We start from the raw sequence: 13819 nt of genomic DNA on the forward strand, positions 1-13819 counted from the left end.
AGTGTAGGAAGGGAGGGGGATCTTTGAGAGACAGGCTGAAGAAAGAGACAAGAGCCAGATCATGGAGGGCCTCATTATCCCAAGGTGGGAATTTTGTACCCATTGAAGAGTTTAAGACAGAGGAATTTCCTGATCTAGTTGAAGGGTGGAGAATGAATTGGAAGCGGTTAGTGTTTTTGCTCAGCCCTTCAGTCATGTAATAAAACAAAATAATTTGAATGTCATTTCATACCACTGTTTCTGAATACCTGGTTATAAATAAAATCTCTCATTTACCAGATGGAAAGCTGTTTGTTGAAATGTACCTCAGTACTTGGATCGTTCAACTCATCACAGATTTTGAAATGTACAGTAGAATGACTCACTATGAGGAAAAATAAAATAGTACAAACATTCTTCAATCACCAAGCTCTGAGTAATAAACGCATTGAGGAGTCTGTGCTGGGCATATGGAGAAGCATATGTTCCCTCATCCTTTGAGCTGGTGGAGCTGTGAAAGTGAGATGAGCTGCACAAAAAAGTGACAGAAAGGGAGATTTTATATATATGTATGTATGTATCAAATATGTACATGTTGAATTCTACTATAATACAAAGAAGAGAATGAACATTTATAAATCCAGTAGAACTCATAAAGCTTATACTGAGAGACAGGATGAATTTATAGCTGGATTGTATTAAGCTTATAGTCTAATAAGTGCTATATTTCTGGGGCATGAATTGGCCTGAAAAAATTTTCAAATCCAGGTAGTAATGGGGTTCAAGCAGTACTGGTTTATGAAACTAACAAATTATTTTTATAGCATCATTGGGAAAAATCTTAGCTGTATTCAGGTGAGTTTATTTTATAAAAATTCATCAATTAGTTCACTTATAATTTCCACAGGTTTTTGGTATGTACTCATACTGCAATAGAAAGTTAAAAAAATCTTAGCTGTATCAGTGTACACTGTCCTGACATCCAACTCAATAGTGAATAAGGCCCAGGCCAAAAGAAGGCTCTCTGGTAGGTTTAGACTGTGATATAAGCAGCCTTACTGCTCAGGCCATATGACTCACCATATATGCACCATGGCATTCATTGATCCTTTCATATATATGTCGTGCAGAAGCTGCCAGACTAGTAGAATATAGGAATGGACTCTGAAATGCACAGCTTGGGGATGACAACTAGCAGTGTTGGGGCACTTTCTGTCAAGATTTGATATTTGTGTTGAACCAATAGTCATTTTATGGTACTGTGGCTCCAACAGATAAACTACACGGGTCTGGGAGCTAACGGGTGAAAGTAGAAGGTGTTTCCCTTGCCAAAGTGCCTGATGAATCACTTGGTAAATATGTAAATATGTGCTTTCCATCTCCATAACTATAGCCTCTGTGGGAGCAGAGGTTCTGGTTTCCATGGTGGGATGGGCTGTGCACACCTCTACCAGGGGACCAGTTAGGATTTCACTACATCTGGTCATTTTTGACTCCCCATGCCAGCAGTATCATCAGGCAAAGAAAGGAGTCACTATATTGGTAAGGGTGATTAATCCTAATTATGATGAGGAGCTAGGGTTGCTGCTGCATAAAAGGAGCATGGAGGAGTATTTGTAACGCAAGGGATTCACCAGTGCATCTCTTGATGCTTTCATAACTGATAATAACCCTTTTACAGGAGACTGCAGCAACCACAGTCTGGTAAGGGAATGATAACTGGGGGTTCAAACATTTGAAGATGAAGGTCTCAGTGACTCCACTGGGCAAGCAATATAAATCAGCAGATGCAATGGCCAATGGTAAGGGTAAGATGAAATAGGTGGTAGAAGAATGTAATGATGAATACCATTTGCAGACTGAGAAATAACTGCAGCAGGGGGTACTCTAGCCTGCCCCACTAATTTTAATGTAATTAAACTTTGAAGAATCAATGATAGGATCCAGAAACTTATCATGGGAAATGAGTGGATCTCAGTGGAGCAAGCAGAACATAGCAGACGTTGTCAGAGATTCCACATCCTCTTGCCCTTACCTCTCAGTTCACACAGACTGACTTACCTCTGTGAGAGCCTGTGTTTCTCTACCTTCCAGCAAAACATGCTGTAAGTGTCAGGGAACTGATACCCCAGGAGCAGCCCTCAACCAATGGCTGATCAGAGTTGGTATATACACACCTCAGCATCCTTGCTCCTTTGGTGAGATAACTCTGAAATATATATCTTATGCTGCTTCTCAGAATTTCATTGGAAGGTTTAAGTTCAAGTCACTCCTGTGGTAGTTGGCTTGATTACACAAATCTGTATTTGCTGTCTTCCTTTCTTTTTCTCACTTACACACTCCCTTCCAGTGTTTCCTCTACTTACAAAATAAACTAACTTGGATCCTTGTCTCAGGGTCTGCTTCTTTGGGAAATCCAAACTAGGATATGCATGAGGGAACTTCAGGAATATTGAGAAACTAGTCCAAGGTCGTTTAGCTAAAAAGGTGGCTACTAGATTTTGCATCCAATTCTCTCTGAGTTCAAAACTCATGCTCATTCTACTCCTCCAGGTTTTTCCCATTCAACCTGATTGGCATTTGGTGAGTAGGCTGTATTTTCCATTACTGAAGATGTTTAGCTTTATTCAGTCTCCTGACTGAGGAGATCATGTTTTTGACCTGAAATCAAGTTTTTGGTCTCAGAGCTGATTCCAAAATTGAATCCATGTTATTCAAGGTATCTAGAGACTGATTTTGACCAGATGATTCCTGGCATGGATTACTGGACCATATTTATATCAGAGACTATAAGTAACATGATTCAGAGGACAAAGGCAAGGACATATCCAAAGAGAAACCAAGGGGAAAAGCCCTAATGTAAGAAAACAAAAGCAGAGAGGAAGTCTGCATATTACTGTACTGCTCTGGGCTTTCCATAACTTATCCTTCAAAATCTTTCTAGGAAAAGCAGTAAAGACAAACATTTAAAGAAATTTTGTCATCTTTGGACGATCATTTTAACACCTGAAGAAAAAGTTGTGGGGAAAAAATACCCCAAATACTTTTTCATCACTTTAACCAAAAGTGTGTAAATCATATGTAGTTATAGCATTGAAAATCCTTGCATATATTTTGATCTGTATAATGGATTTAGCCAAGTGTCTATGATCTTTATAATTAAAGATGATTCAATAGTAGAAACCAGACAGGATTTACCTGCACATTTACATATATAGAATTTGCCTTGATTTTTATTTATTTATTTATTATTATTATTATTTTTTTAAATTTTATTTTGTTGATATACAATGTGGTTGATTATTGTGGCCCATTACCAAAACCTCCCTCCCTCCTCCCTCTCCCCCCTCCCACCCGACAATGTCCTTTCTGTTTGCTTGTCGTATCAACTTCAAAGAATTGTAGTTGTTATGCCTTGATTTTTAAATAACATTGTCCACTAATATAGATTTATATTCTTAAGAGCCTTATTTTTCAAAGTCAGTTGTATCTACACTATCTGGTGCACAACTTAGAGGACAGGTGTTCAACCTATGAGGATCTGTACTTATTTCCTGATTTGAGCAAATTAACCTTTTCACTTTGGATGATCCCATTTTCCAAAAATCACCTAAAGACATTAGTACCTAAAATTCATGGCCTTAGATCCACATGTTAATGTTATGAGTTAGCATATCCCATTTCTAAAAATATATAAAAATCTAATTTTAATTTTTAAAATAATATGACATTTCAGCTATCAGTTTGGGCTCTCTCCAAAGTGCTGATTTAGCCCCTCAATCACTGAAACACTGGACACCGCTGAATCACCCAGCCATCTCTTTTGAGGGGAAGTTATCTCTCTGGAGCCGTTGACTATTATCGGTCCCTGTCTACCAGACAGTGCTCTTCACGTGGAGTTCAAGAAAGGTCTCGTTCAGGATCACCCTCTGATAAGTGCAGGTATCCAATGAGAAAGCAGTTCAATATTCTTTCCACTGCATCACCCTTGTAGGAGGTCCTTCTAATCTGTTTAGATAATTGATAAAATCTGCCACTTTCTGAAACATATCACTCTTCACTAACACAGCAGTTATGAGTGATGGTTTAGAAAGTATTACGGGATGGGTGCCAAGGAAGCACGTTAGCTCATTTAATCCTCATGACTCTCTCATGAGAGTCCTCAGAAGGTAAGGGAAGAAGATGTTTCAAGATGGAGGAAGCAGACAATGGTAGTGCATGCTGTTTTCAAGAAGACGAATAAGATGGTATTGTACTTACGTCTCAAATTCCTCACCAAAATATAAACCGTTTCATATGTGGGGAAACTAAAGTTCACACATGTTAACTAACTTTCCAAGATCACAAAACTAAATGAGTATATAAACCAACATGAAAATCTATAGTTGTTTTCTATCATCACATTGCTGGCTCCGTTTCTGTATCCTTATTTACATAATACCTTTAAATCATAATAGAAAAGGAGAGATATAAACTGAGATATCTAGGTATATTAAGTACCTAGTTCAGCTGACATTTTCACATCTTTTAATAACTGCTCCACAGATACTGACTTTCCCTCTGAAAATCTTTTCAGAGATCCAGCTGCTTATCCATTCACACTCTGGACCAGCCATTTAAGAGCTTCGGTGTTAAAAAGCTCTCATTACTTCTCCCCGGGCTGTTGGCTCTATGTCAATGCTTGGCACCTCTTCAGAGCACAAGCTCTTTAAGCCCTTCTCCTCAGTCCTATGGCGTAGCTTGTCAGCAACAGCTCGGAGACCGAAACTCTTTTTGTCCTCCACCCCAGATGTTCTCACCTAAGGATAGTAGAAGTCACCTCCTCATCAAGACTGTGCTTCCCATGCCTGAGCTTTACCACTCAGACTGAATGTTTGTACCATTTTATATGGTACATACCTGATTCAATATTACTTTAAACTCATTTGTTCATTCATTCCTTTATTCATTAAACTAATATTTGTTGCCTGACTTCTACGTGCAATACCATGGAGACACAACAGTAAGCAAAACACAGACAGTTCCTATTCTTATATTCTTACGGAATTTAGTGGAGGATACATATATAGTTTAAATAATCATACAAATAAAAAAATTATAATTATGAAAACTCGATGAAGGAAAGCAAAAGATGCTATTAGAAGATGTAATAAAAACAAGTGAATTAGTCTTTGGGTTAGATAAAAGGCTTCCCTGGAGAAGTCTCATTTGAGCTGAGATATGAAGATAAGCTGGCATTAAGTAGGTGAAGGAGGAAAGCATTTTAGGGAAAGGGAAAAGCATGTGCAAAGATCCAGTGTCACAAAGGAGCAGGGCATGGCAAGGAAATGTAAAAAGGCTAATGTGTGGAAAGCAGAGTTTACGGGGTAATAAGTATCAGAAAAGGTTGGAGAGGTGGGTAAGAATTGCACCTTTGTAGATCTTATAAGATATGCTAAAAAATTTTTGTGTATATTCAAGGACAAATAGAAATTTATGGAAGGCTTTTTAGCCATAAGTATGACACAATAAAATTTGAGTTTTGAAAATAGATTTGGGTTTGAGAAAACTCTGGCTGCAGTTTGGAGAACATTGGAAATGGAAGTCAACATATACATGGGAAGAATGCTAGGTTACTGCAGTAGATAGGAGAGAGATGACGGTGGTACAGATTAAAGCAAAAGTGGTGCTATGGATAGTTGATACTAGGATTAAAATTAATGAGACTCAGTAATGGATTTTGATATGTAGGAGAGAAAAAAGGAAGAACCCAGGTTTCCTCCTTAATTTCTGGTTTGTACAATTGGATGGACATACCAGTAGCTGACATAGGAAATAACAGAAGAGGGGAATATGCTAAGTTCAATTTTGGTCATGCTGAGTTTGATGTGTCTTTGTGGTTTCCAGGTGTAAACCTCAAGACGGTATTCATGTTTGGTTGGCACTCACAAATATATGGGTCTGTAGTCTTAGGAGAGGTTAAAATTAGGGGAGGGGTAGAGCCCATAGGGAGTACAGGAAGCCACAGGAATGATAACATCATCTAAAAAGAATTATATGATAGAACACTGCAACACCCAATATTTAATGGCCAGGTTAAAGCAGATGAACCTGCAAAGGAGACAGAGAAGTAGCAACAGGAAAAGAAGAAGGAAATTGAGAGAATATCTCAGGAGGAAATCAGGAGAATATCCCAAGATGGAGTAAGTGGACAATGGTATTGCATACTGTTGTCAAATAGATAACTGAGATTTCATTCCTCACCAATAGGTAACAATATGAGGAAAGGGACTTTGTCTCCAACTTCGCTGCCTGCCTCTTTCCTCACCATTAACACCTAGCATGATGCCTTACATGGAGAAAGTTTTTAAAATGCCCTTATTGAAGAAATGCATCTTGGTGAAATGGATGAAAGGAAAGACTCATATAACATACAATTTAATGAAGTAAAATTTTAGGGAGAAAAAAAAATATATATATATAAATCAAAAACAGGATTATATTGGGTAAAAGCATAATAGAAACAAAAGCACAGTAGAAAGAAATATCTACAGCTCAGGATAGACTGGCCATTAATCAAAACATCATGTTGTCAACACAAAAGAAAATGAGCAGTGTAAAGTGAATGGACTGTTTACTCAGACTGAGTATGCTACTTGGATTCAGTGTGTACTTACAACCTACTTAGCTAAGGAAGACCTAAAAAATATTTGGAAATATTTAAAGAATCAAGTGAAGATGAAAGTTGGGAAAATAACAGAAAGCATTATAATGCAACATGCTGTAATTGATCCAGACAGTATTCTCTCCTGAACATTTAAATGAGAGTACAATATGGTGTCATAGTACTAACCCTCAGATTACGAGAGTACTTCAAAAAGTTCATGGAAAAATGTAGTTAAAAGATAATACAAATCTTTCCGCGAACTTTTTGAAAACCCCTCATATTCTCCACATGCCTTAGTTTAGTATGAAACTGATTACCCTTTCTAAATCAACTCACATTGTTAGCCTGAATACAGTATTTACTTCTTGCTTCGAAAATATATTTATTTTCCTAAAGCAAACTCCTCTAAACTCTATTTGCAGGGTTCTAAGACAACATGAAAAATTCTGTTTTATGCATTATGTACTTCATGGTTTTCTCTAGTAAGCTTATAGACAAATGCTTGGTCCATACATCTGTTGATCCATTCATAGCTCTTATTTTAAGTCTTAATTTCATGTCCTTCTCCTTTCTTCTCACCTACTTTTAAATAATTAACTTAACATTGCTAAAAGCTGACTTAAATCCTTTCTGAAATAAGGTACAGTTACAAATAAGCAAACAGACTAATGACTAAGATCCTTCATATATTAACTATTTCAGTCAGCTCTCCTCTCAGCTTTCCAAAAAAGATTCCCTTAATTTCCCTTTTCCAAAAAAGACTCTCCTAATATATTTTTAGTTTGTCATCATCCAACTTCTGTATTTCCCTGAAAAGTTCATTTTAGTTGCTAAGGTGAAAAATGGAGTTTTGAAAGATAATTTGGTGGTGAAAGACCCACAAAGATAGCTGATACAGGTGAGGGAAATGGATGGAAAGGTGGAGATTTTTAAGGTCATATGATGGTGGTCTAGAATCCCCATTGTAATGTGTGACAAATGCAAACCAATAACTTGCTTATTTTGAACTTAGTTTTATTGCTGCTCTGGGTTCTTCTGACTGCACCATCACTCCAGGCAGATTGGATTATAAATCACATGGATAACGTCTTTCTAAACAGATTATATGGGCCTAGTAGAGAATAATGTCAGACATATGACACTCTGTGTGCACGTGCGTGCACGCGTATGTGTGGGTGTGTCTACCTTGCATGGAGAATTCAGAAAGACAAAAGGTAGAACCAAAGGAGGAAACTACATAAATAAAGGCCTGAAACTGAAAATAAGCAACAAATAAAAAATGAAAGACACACATGGAAACGAAATTAATTAGAGCAGAGAAAACTGTTGGGTGTGCCAGGAAATAAGCCAGGAGAGACAGTGTGGGCGAAGCAGAAGCTGGTAGAAGTTTTTGAGCATGAGAGTGACATAATAAAAACAGTATTTTAAACATGTTAAATAATAGTAAAATGGACTAAAGTGTTGGAGAAAGAAAACTCTGGAGGATGCCTTACATGGAGAAAACTGAGGTTCTAGGAAAACTTAGGATGAATCAACTGAGCATGATAATAGACTAGGAATAGGCAAAGAAAAAGCTCAACATGGAAGCTGTGATCAAGATTATATCCTGGAAGCACTTAAGAATGATGTCACTCCTAAACAGAGAAGACCCCCTGTGTGGAAAACAAGGGAAGAGGGGAAGGAGGGATCAGTTGAGGACATCATATTGGGTTTCCAATAGTAGAGTGAGTCATTTGAGAATTATGAACAGCTGGACATATAATATTGGGGTAACAGTGAGTGCTCTGTGCTTTGAGATGCAGAGCTAGAAATCATCTGTATAGAGGTCATAGGTTAAGCCATGTGAACAAAAGACCAATCAAAGAAAATAGGTTTTCTTTTTGCTTTTTTAAAAATTTTATTTTAATAAAATTAAATTTTACTCATTATAAGAAATTTGGAAAATGTAGAAAACTATATAGTTAAAAATTAAAGTCACTTTCAATACCATGACCCAGAGATAAAACTATAAACCCTCCAAGATATGTTTTTTCAATATTAATTTTTCTATAGGTATTTTTTTGTGTGCTTTAAATATGGTAGCATAGCATAGTTCAGCACTTCACAGTTTTGTCCCACCTTCCAATAAGTACTCATCCCCTGGGAAACAAGAGTTCTTTCATCCAGCAAGTTTGGGGATTCTGCATACTAGATCCCTCCTTTGGAGACCAATTATCTTAGTCCATTTTGTGCTGCTATAACAGGATACCACAGACTGGGTAATGTTCAAAGAACAGAAACTTATTTCTTACAGTTCTGGAGGTTGGAAAGCCCAAGATCAAGCCACCAGCATCTGGTGAGGGCTTTCCTGCTGCATCCTCACATGGTAGAAATTGGAAGAGCAAAAGAGAGTAAACCCACTTCTGCAAGTCATTTTATAATGGCATTAATCCGTTCATGAGGGCAGAGCCCTCAAGACCTAAACATCTCGCCAAAGGCCCCAGATCACAATACTGTTGAATTGGGGGTTAAGTCTCCAACATATGAAATTTGGGGGACACATTCAGACCATGGCAGAGATAAACACTGAACACTAGCACAGCTGAGGCCCTGAAAAGTCAAGCCATAAAAAAGAGACTTTCCATAATGAATAACTGACCAACTTGTTTGTGCAGTGGAATGATTTTTCATGCATACCTGTTAACGTCATCTTGAACTGCTTTCCCTTTGAAAGGTAGAGGTGGAGTTGTCAAGAGCTTGAGCTTTGGAATGGAAAAGGCTGAGTTCAGAGCCTGATCTCCCAGCTTTGTTTTCTTCAGAAAGTTGCTACCTACACATCACTTTGCTTTCCATAAAAGAAGCCCACAGCTACTTACCTCACAGAACCAGTGTGAGGTTTAAAAGAGATAATGTAGGTAAAGCTCTTGGCACTATGTCTGGTACACACTTATCACTCTAAAAATTTGGCTGGCTTTTATGATTTCATAATTTCTAACCTGCACTTTCCCTGTAACTATATCTCCCTATGTCATTAAATATTTTTCTAAACCAACTCTTTTAATGACTCCACAGAAATCTATCATCCCATAACAGATTTGTCTAATATCATACATTAGAAGATGTATTTCCATTTTTTCTTTTACAAATAATACTTCGATGGACATCTTTACATATAATATTTGTCAACATCTCTGATTAATTTCTTATGGTTGATTCCTAGAAATGGAATTGTTGGATAAAGGAGAAAATATTTTTAAGTTTTTTTGATACTTATTATTAAAATGCCCTCCAGAAAACTTGCATCAAATTGCATTTCCACTATTGGCTGAATAGTCACCCTCATGTTGTAATCTTTGTGATAGGATAGCAGTGTGACTTGGTCGATGAATAGAAGCTGAAAGAAAGAAATGTCTTGTTGCATTTTTGCTTGATTTGGGTATAGAAAAGAGAAGGAAGTTAAATATAAGAACTGGCTATTTGAAAGATAAACCCATTTTCCTGCTGACTTCCCAGGCCTCTTGCTGGGTTTAACTGCACAAGCCTGCAGGTAGAAGTCTTATAGAGCTACACCTGTAAGAAGGGGAATAACTCTGGTGGTTTCAGATACAAAATAAAAGCAGCCAATAAAAATAGATTGAAGCAAATGTGATAACAACATAGAGGACAAATATGTTTAGAAGTTTAGAACTCATGAGAATGATACAGCTTGTCTGCTTAATTCACACTGTAAAAGATCCAGTTGTTTAATTTTTATTTATGCAATACTGAGTAGAAAGAGTTGGTTATTTAATTCCTAATGACATAAAATATATTTACTTGCAAGATGACAGGGTATTGATATGACAGAGTGTTGAGGATATTCTATTTTCAGGAATCAATCATAAGTAATTAATTAGAGATGTTGACAAAGTTTTACAGGTAAGTGAAGTAATAACAATACACTCTAGTCCTTGAAAGCAGGGTCTATGTCTCATTATTCTTGGATTCTCCATTACCAATACAGGGGCAGGCAAATAGTTGGCAAGCGGTAATGTTTGTCATGTCAATAAAGACTTGCATATGAGGTTTTAATACCCTCTATATATGGGTGGGCCTCTTGTTCCATAAGAGAAAGATAATAGTCAGTCGATTTAGGTGATGAAATTGCTGATAGTGTATTTTCAGGGTGAATCAAGAATGTATGGGGATTAACAATATCTCCTTTAGCTACACATGATATTTTTATTCTCATATACCAAGGAAAGGTACATTCCAATGACATACTCAGCAAAAAGTCAAACTGCCATTCCACATAATGCCACAAAATGTCATCAAATTACTCTGGAAGTACATTTCATACTGCAAATGATTTTCCTTGTTTTTAAATGCTGTTAATTAAATAATAAAAGTGAAAGATCCTACTCATAATTTTAAAAGTTAATCCTCTCTCAACTTCTACCTAAGGCTCGGAGTTAGTTACATAAACTATCCAGTTTTGTTGTCTATGATAATTAGCTGAGAATTGTCAAATCCCTAGTCACAGACCAAAAAGGATGTTTTAAAATAGAACTGAATTCCGAAAATTCAGTTTTCCATTTCATCACTAAAGCAATAAGTTAGTGGAATGATTATGAGTACTGTGCCTTGGATTCTTGAAATAAAAAAAAAGAGAAATAATGCTCTTTACTTACCTCCCTATTGTGAAAAGTTGTAAGTTCTTTTTGTAAGATGTATTTACATCCATGGATAAAAGTTTCTATTACATTTTAAAAGGAATCATAGAATTATAGATAGTATGGCATGTAGAGGTTCTCACCTGAGTAAAGAAGGGTAGAAATGTGATATGCACGAAACCCAATGTAAAGGTTGGTTGAAAAATGATTTTAAGGAATGTGAAGCAGGCTCATCCAGGCCGTGCTGAAAAGTCCTAGGGAAACACAAATAATTATCTCAGAATATATGGGAAATATTAACTGTGAAGACCATTGAAATAACTTTTGATTTTTACTTAGTATTCAGTTAACAATTTTGACACAAAATGGTATTGAGCTAGAATGGACAATGTACTCACTTCATCCATTTGGGGTTTATGTTAATAGGTGGTGCAGGTGCCAGGCAGGCAAGTCAATACAGCCGTGAAAAACCATGAGTTGAAACTTGGGAGCTTTATAAACCCCTCTATAACAATCCTTACTTACATTTGGGGAAGGTGTAACAATGCCATTATCATTTAATGTTTTAAAAAAATCACATTATAAAATTTGTCAAAGATAAATGCATAAAGAATAATACAATGATATAATACTTATGTCTCCCATAAGTAGTATTCTTATATCCCACTGGATCCTCCTCAAACTGAATCCAATAAATGCCAATATTTTGTTATATTTGTTTCATTAATGGAAAAATGTTTAGCATGAAGGTAACTCTTTTAATCTTTAAAGTGATTTACAAATACTAAACAATTAGTGAGAATGTATAATTAATTGTGTATGCTCTTAACAGTCTAGATAGGGAATTTAATTGAAGGAGAATTTAATTGTAAAATTCATGACTATGATTTCAAAATTAGAACAATTTGGCCAGAATACCTGGTCTACAACTATCTTTGGGAAATGACTAACGTTTTTCTAGATTGGCTCAAATTCAACTACAAATCTTGATATCATAAGAAAGGATTTGTTACATAAAATCTTTAGTAGATAGCTTGACTAATAAAAATTTTATAATAACAGGAGACTATATTTACCCACGTAGAAATGAGTGATGACGGGAACATTTTAAAAATTGAATTATTTGAAGTGGTACTGTCTCTATTTACATACAGTACAGGAACAATAGTGTCTTTTGATACTAAATGATATGCAGAATAGAATTCCATTTTGAAAACCCATCCCTATCTTTTCACTCCACATCTTGCTTCTTGTATCCACATTTTCCAAATTTGATCCTTCTCTCCCCTGGTTGTCTTGCTGAATAGAATATCTTCCAATTAAATATACTTGGAAGTTTTTTAGACATTTACTATATCACCTCTTCATTGAAAACCATTTTTTTTCTCACCAGATTTCAGGTCAGAACAAAATTCCTTAAATAGGCTTCAAAATCAGGCTGTAATATTTCCACTGCATGCATTCTGCTGTATGAGCTAGAGAGGCAGGCAGAAGCCAGGTCCAGTACCACAGGATATGCATTTTTAAAAAGTCTGGACTTTGTACCAACAACGAGGAATCACTGAAAAGTGTATAGCATGAGAGTAATACTAGCAGTTTTATATCTAGAAAAATCACTTCAGCCACAGTGAGGAGAGTAGGTGGGATGGGATCAAGGCTAGAAGAAGGGAAATAATGAAGATTATACTGCAATAGACCAGTCAAAAGAGGATAGGAACCTATAACACAGTAATAGACAGAGGAGATAGTGAGTAGGAGACAAACATAAAAAATGTTAAATTAATAGAATTAACAACATTCATCCCCTGGTGACATGGGGTTGGTGATGGCATGAGGGGGAAGAGAGAAGGGGAAAGTTAAGGAAAAGGGAGAAGCCTAGGATGAATCGCAGGTATTTTACTTAGTTTTAGATATGTTGAGGGGGCTGCAGACGTTTGAAGTATCTGAAGAGAGGCATCCAATAGGAACTTGAATTCACTGACTTAACACAACAAAAGATATCTGGTTTGAAGATGTGGAAGTCATCAGCATAATGGTGAAGCCATAGGAATGGGTGAATTTACTTAAAAAAGAAAGTGTGAAATGAAACAATGGTCAAGAACAGAACTTTAGAACACATCAAAATTTAAAAGGTGAGGTGAGAAAAAGAAACACTCAAATGAAATCAGGAAGGAATAATCAGAGAAGTAAGCAAAGAGCCAGGAGAAAGTGATGTAGGAAGCTAACGGGAGAAAAAATGGCCAATAGTGTCAAAAGCTACAGAAAGGGTAAGAAGAAAAGAATCCACTGGAGTTAGAGATTAGTATGTACGGATGACCTTGCCCATGTGGTTTGTTGAGCATGCTGAAGGTCTGAGTGAAAGGTAGGTACAACAGTACAAACAGTGAGTGCAAACTGTTTTAGGAGGGAAGCACAACAGTAAAAGAGGAATGTTTTTTCCACAAAAATTCCTTGAACTATTTAAGTCAAGTGAACAGATAGGATGGGGGGAGGGGAGGGGGAGAGAGGAACAGGTAAAGGGGCATGAAAATCAACTACAATGTATTTTGAGAAGTAAAATAAA

The 13819-nt window shown here is 36.5% G+C and overlaps 1 protein-coding gene across 1 annotated transcript in view; it reads right to left on the bottom strand.

Annotated features, from left to right (window-relative positions):
• Nucleotides 1-13819, bottom strand: part of KIAA0825 (KIAA0825 ortholog) — a 379872-nt gene that overhangs the window by 250689 nt on the left and 115364 nt on the right. Inside the window, exon 12 of the mRNA XM_063087402.1 lies at nt 11400-11510. Within this exon, the coding sequence (XP_062943472.1) occupies nt 11400-11510 (111 nt within the window). The remainder of the gene's footprint in view (nt 1-11399; nt 11511-13819) is intronic.

This window comes from Cynocephalus volans, chromosome 2 (assembly GCF_027409185.1).
Source record: "Cynocephalus volans isolate mCynVol1 chromosome 2, mCynVol1.pri, whole genome shotgun sequence".
In the NCBI taxonomy this organism is placed as follows: Eukaryota; Metazoa; Chordata; class Mammalia; order Dermoptera; family Cynocephalidae; genus Cynocephalus; species Cynocephalus volans.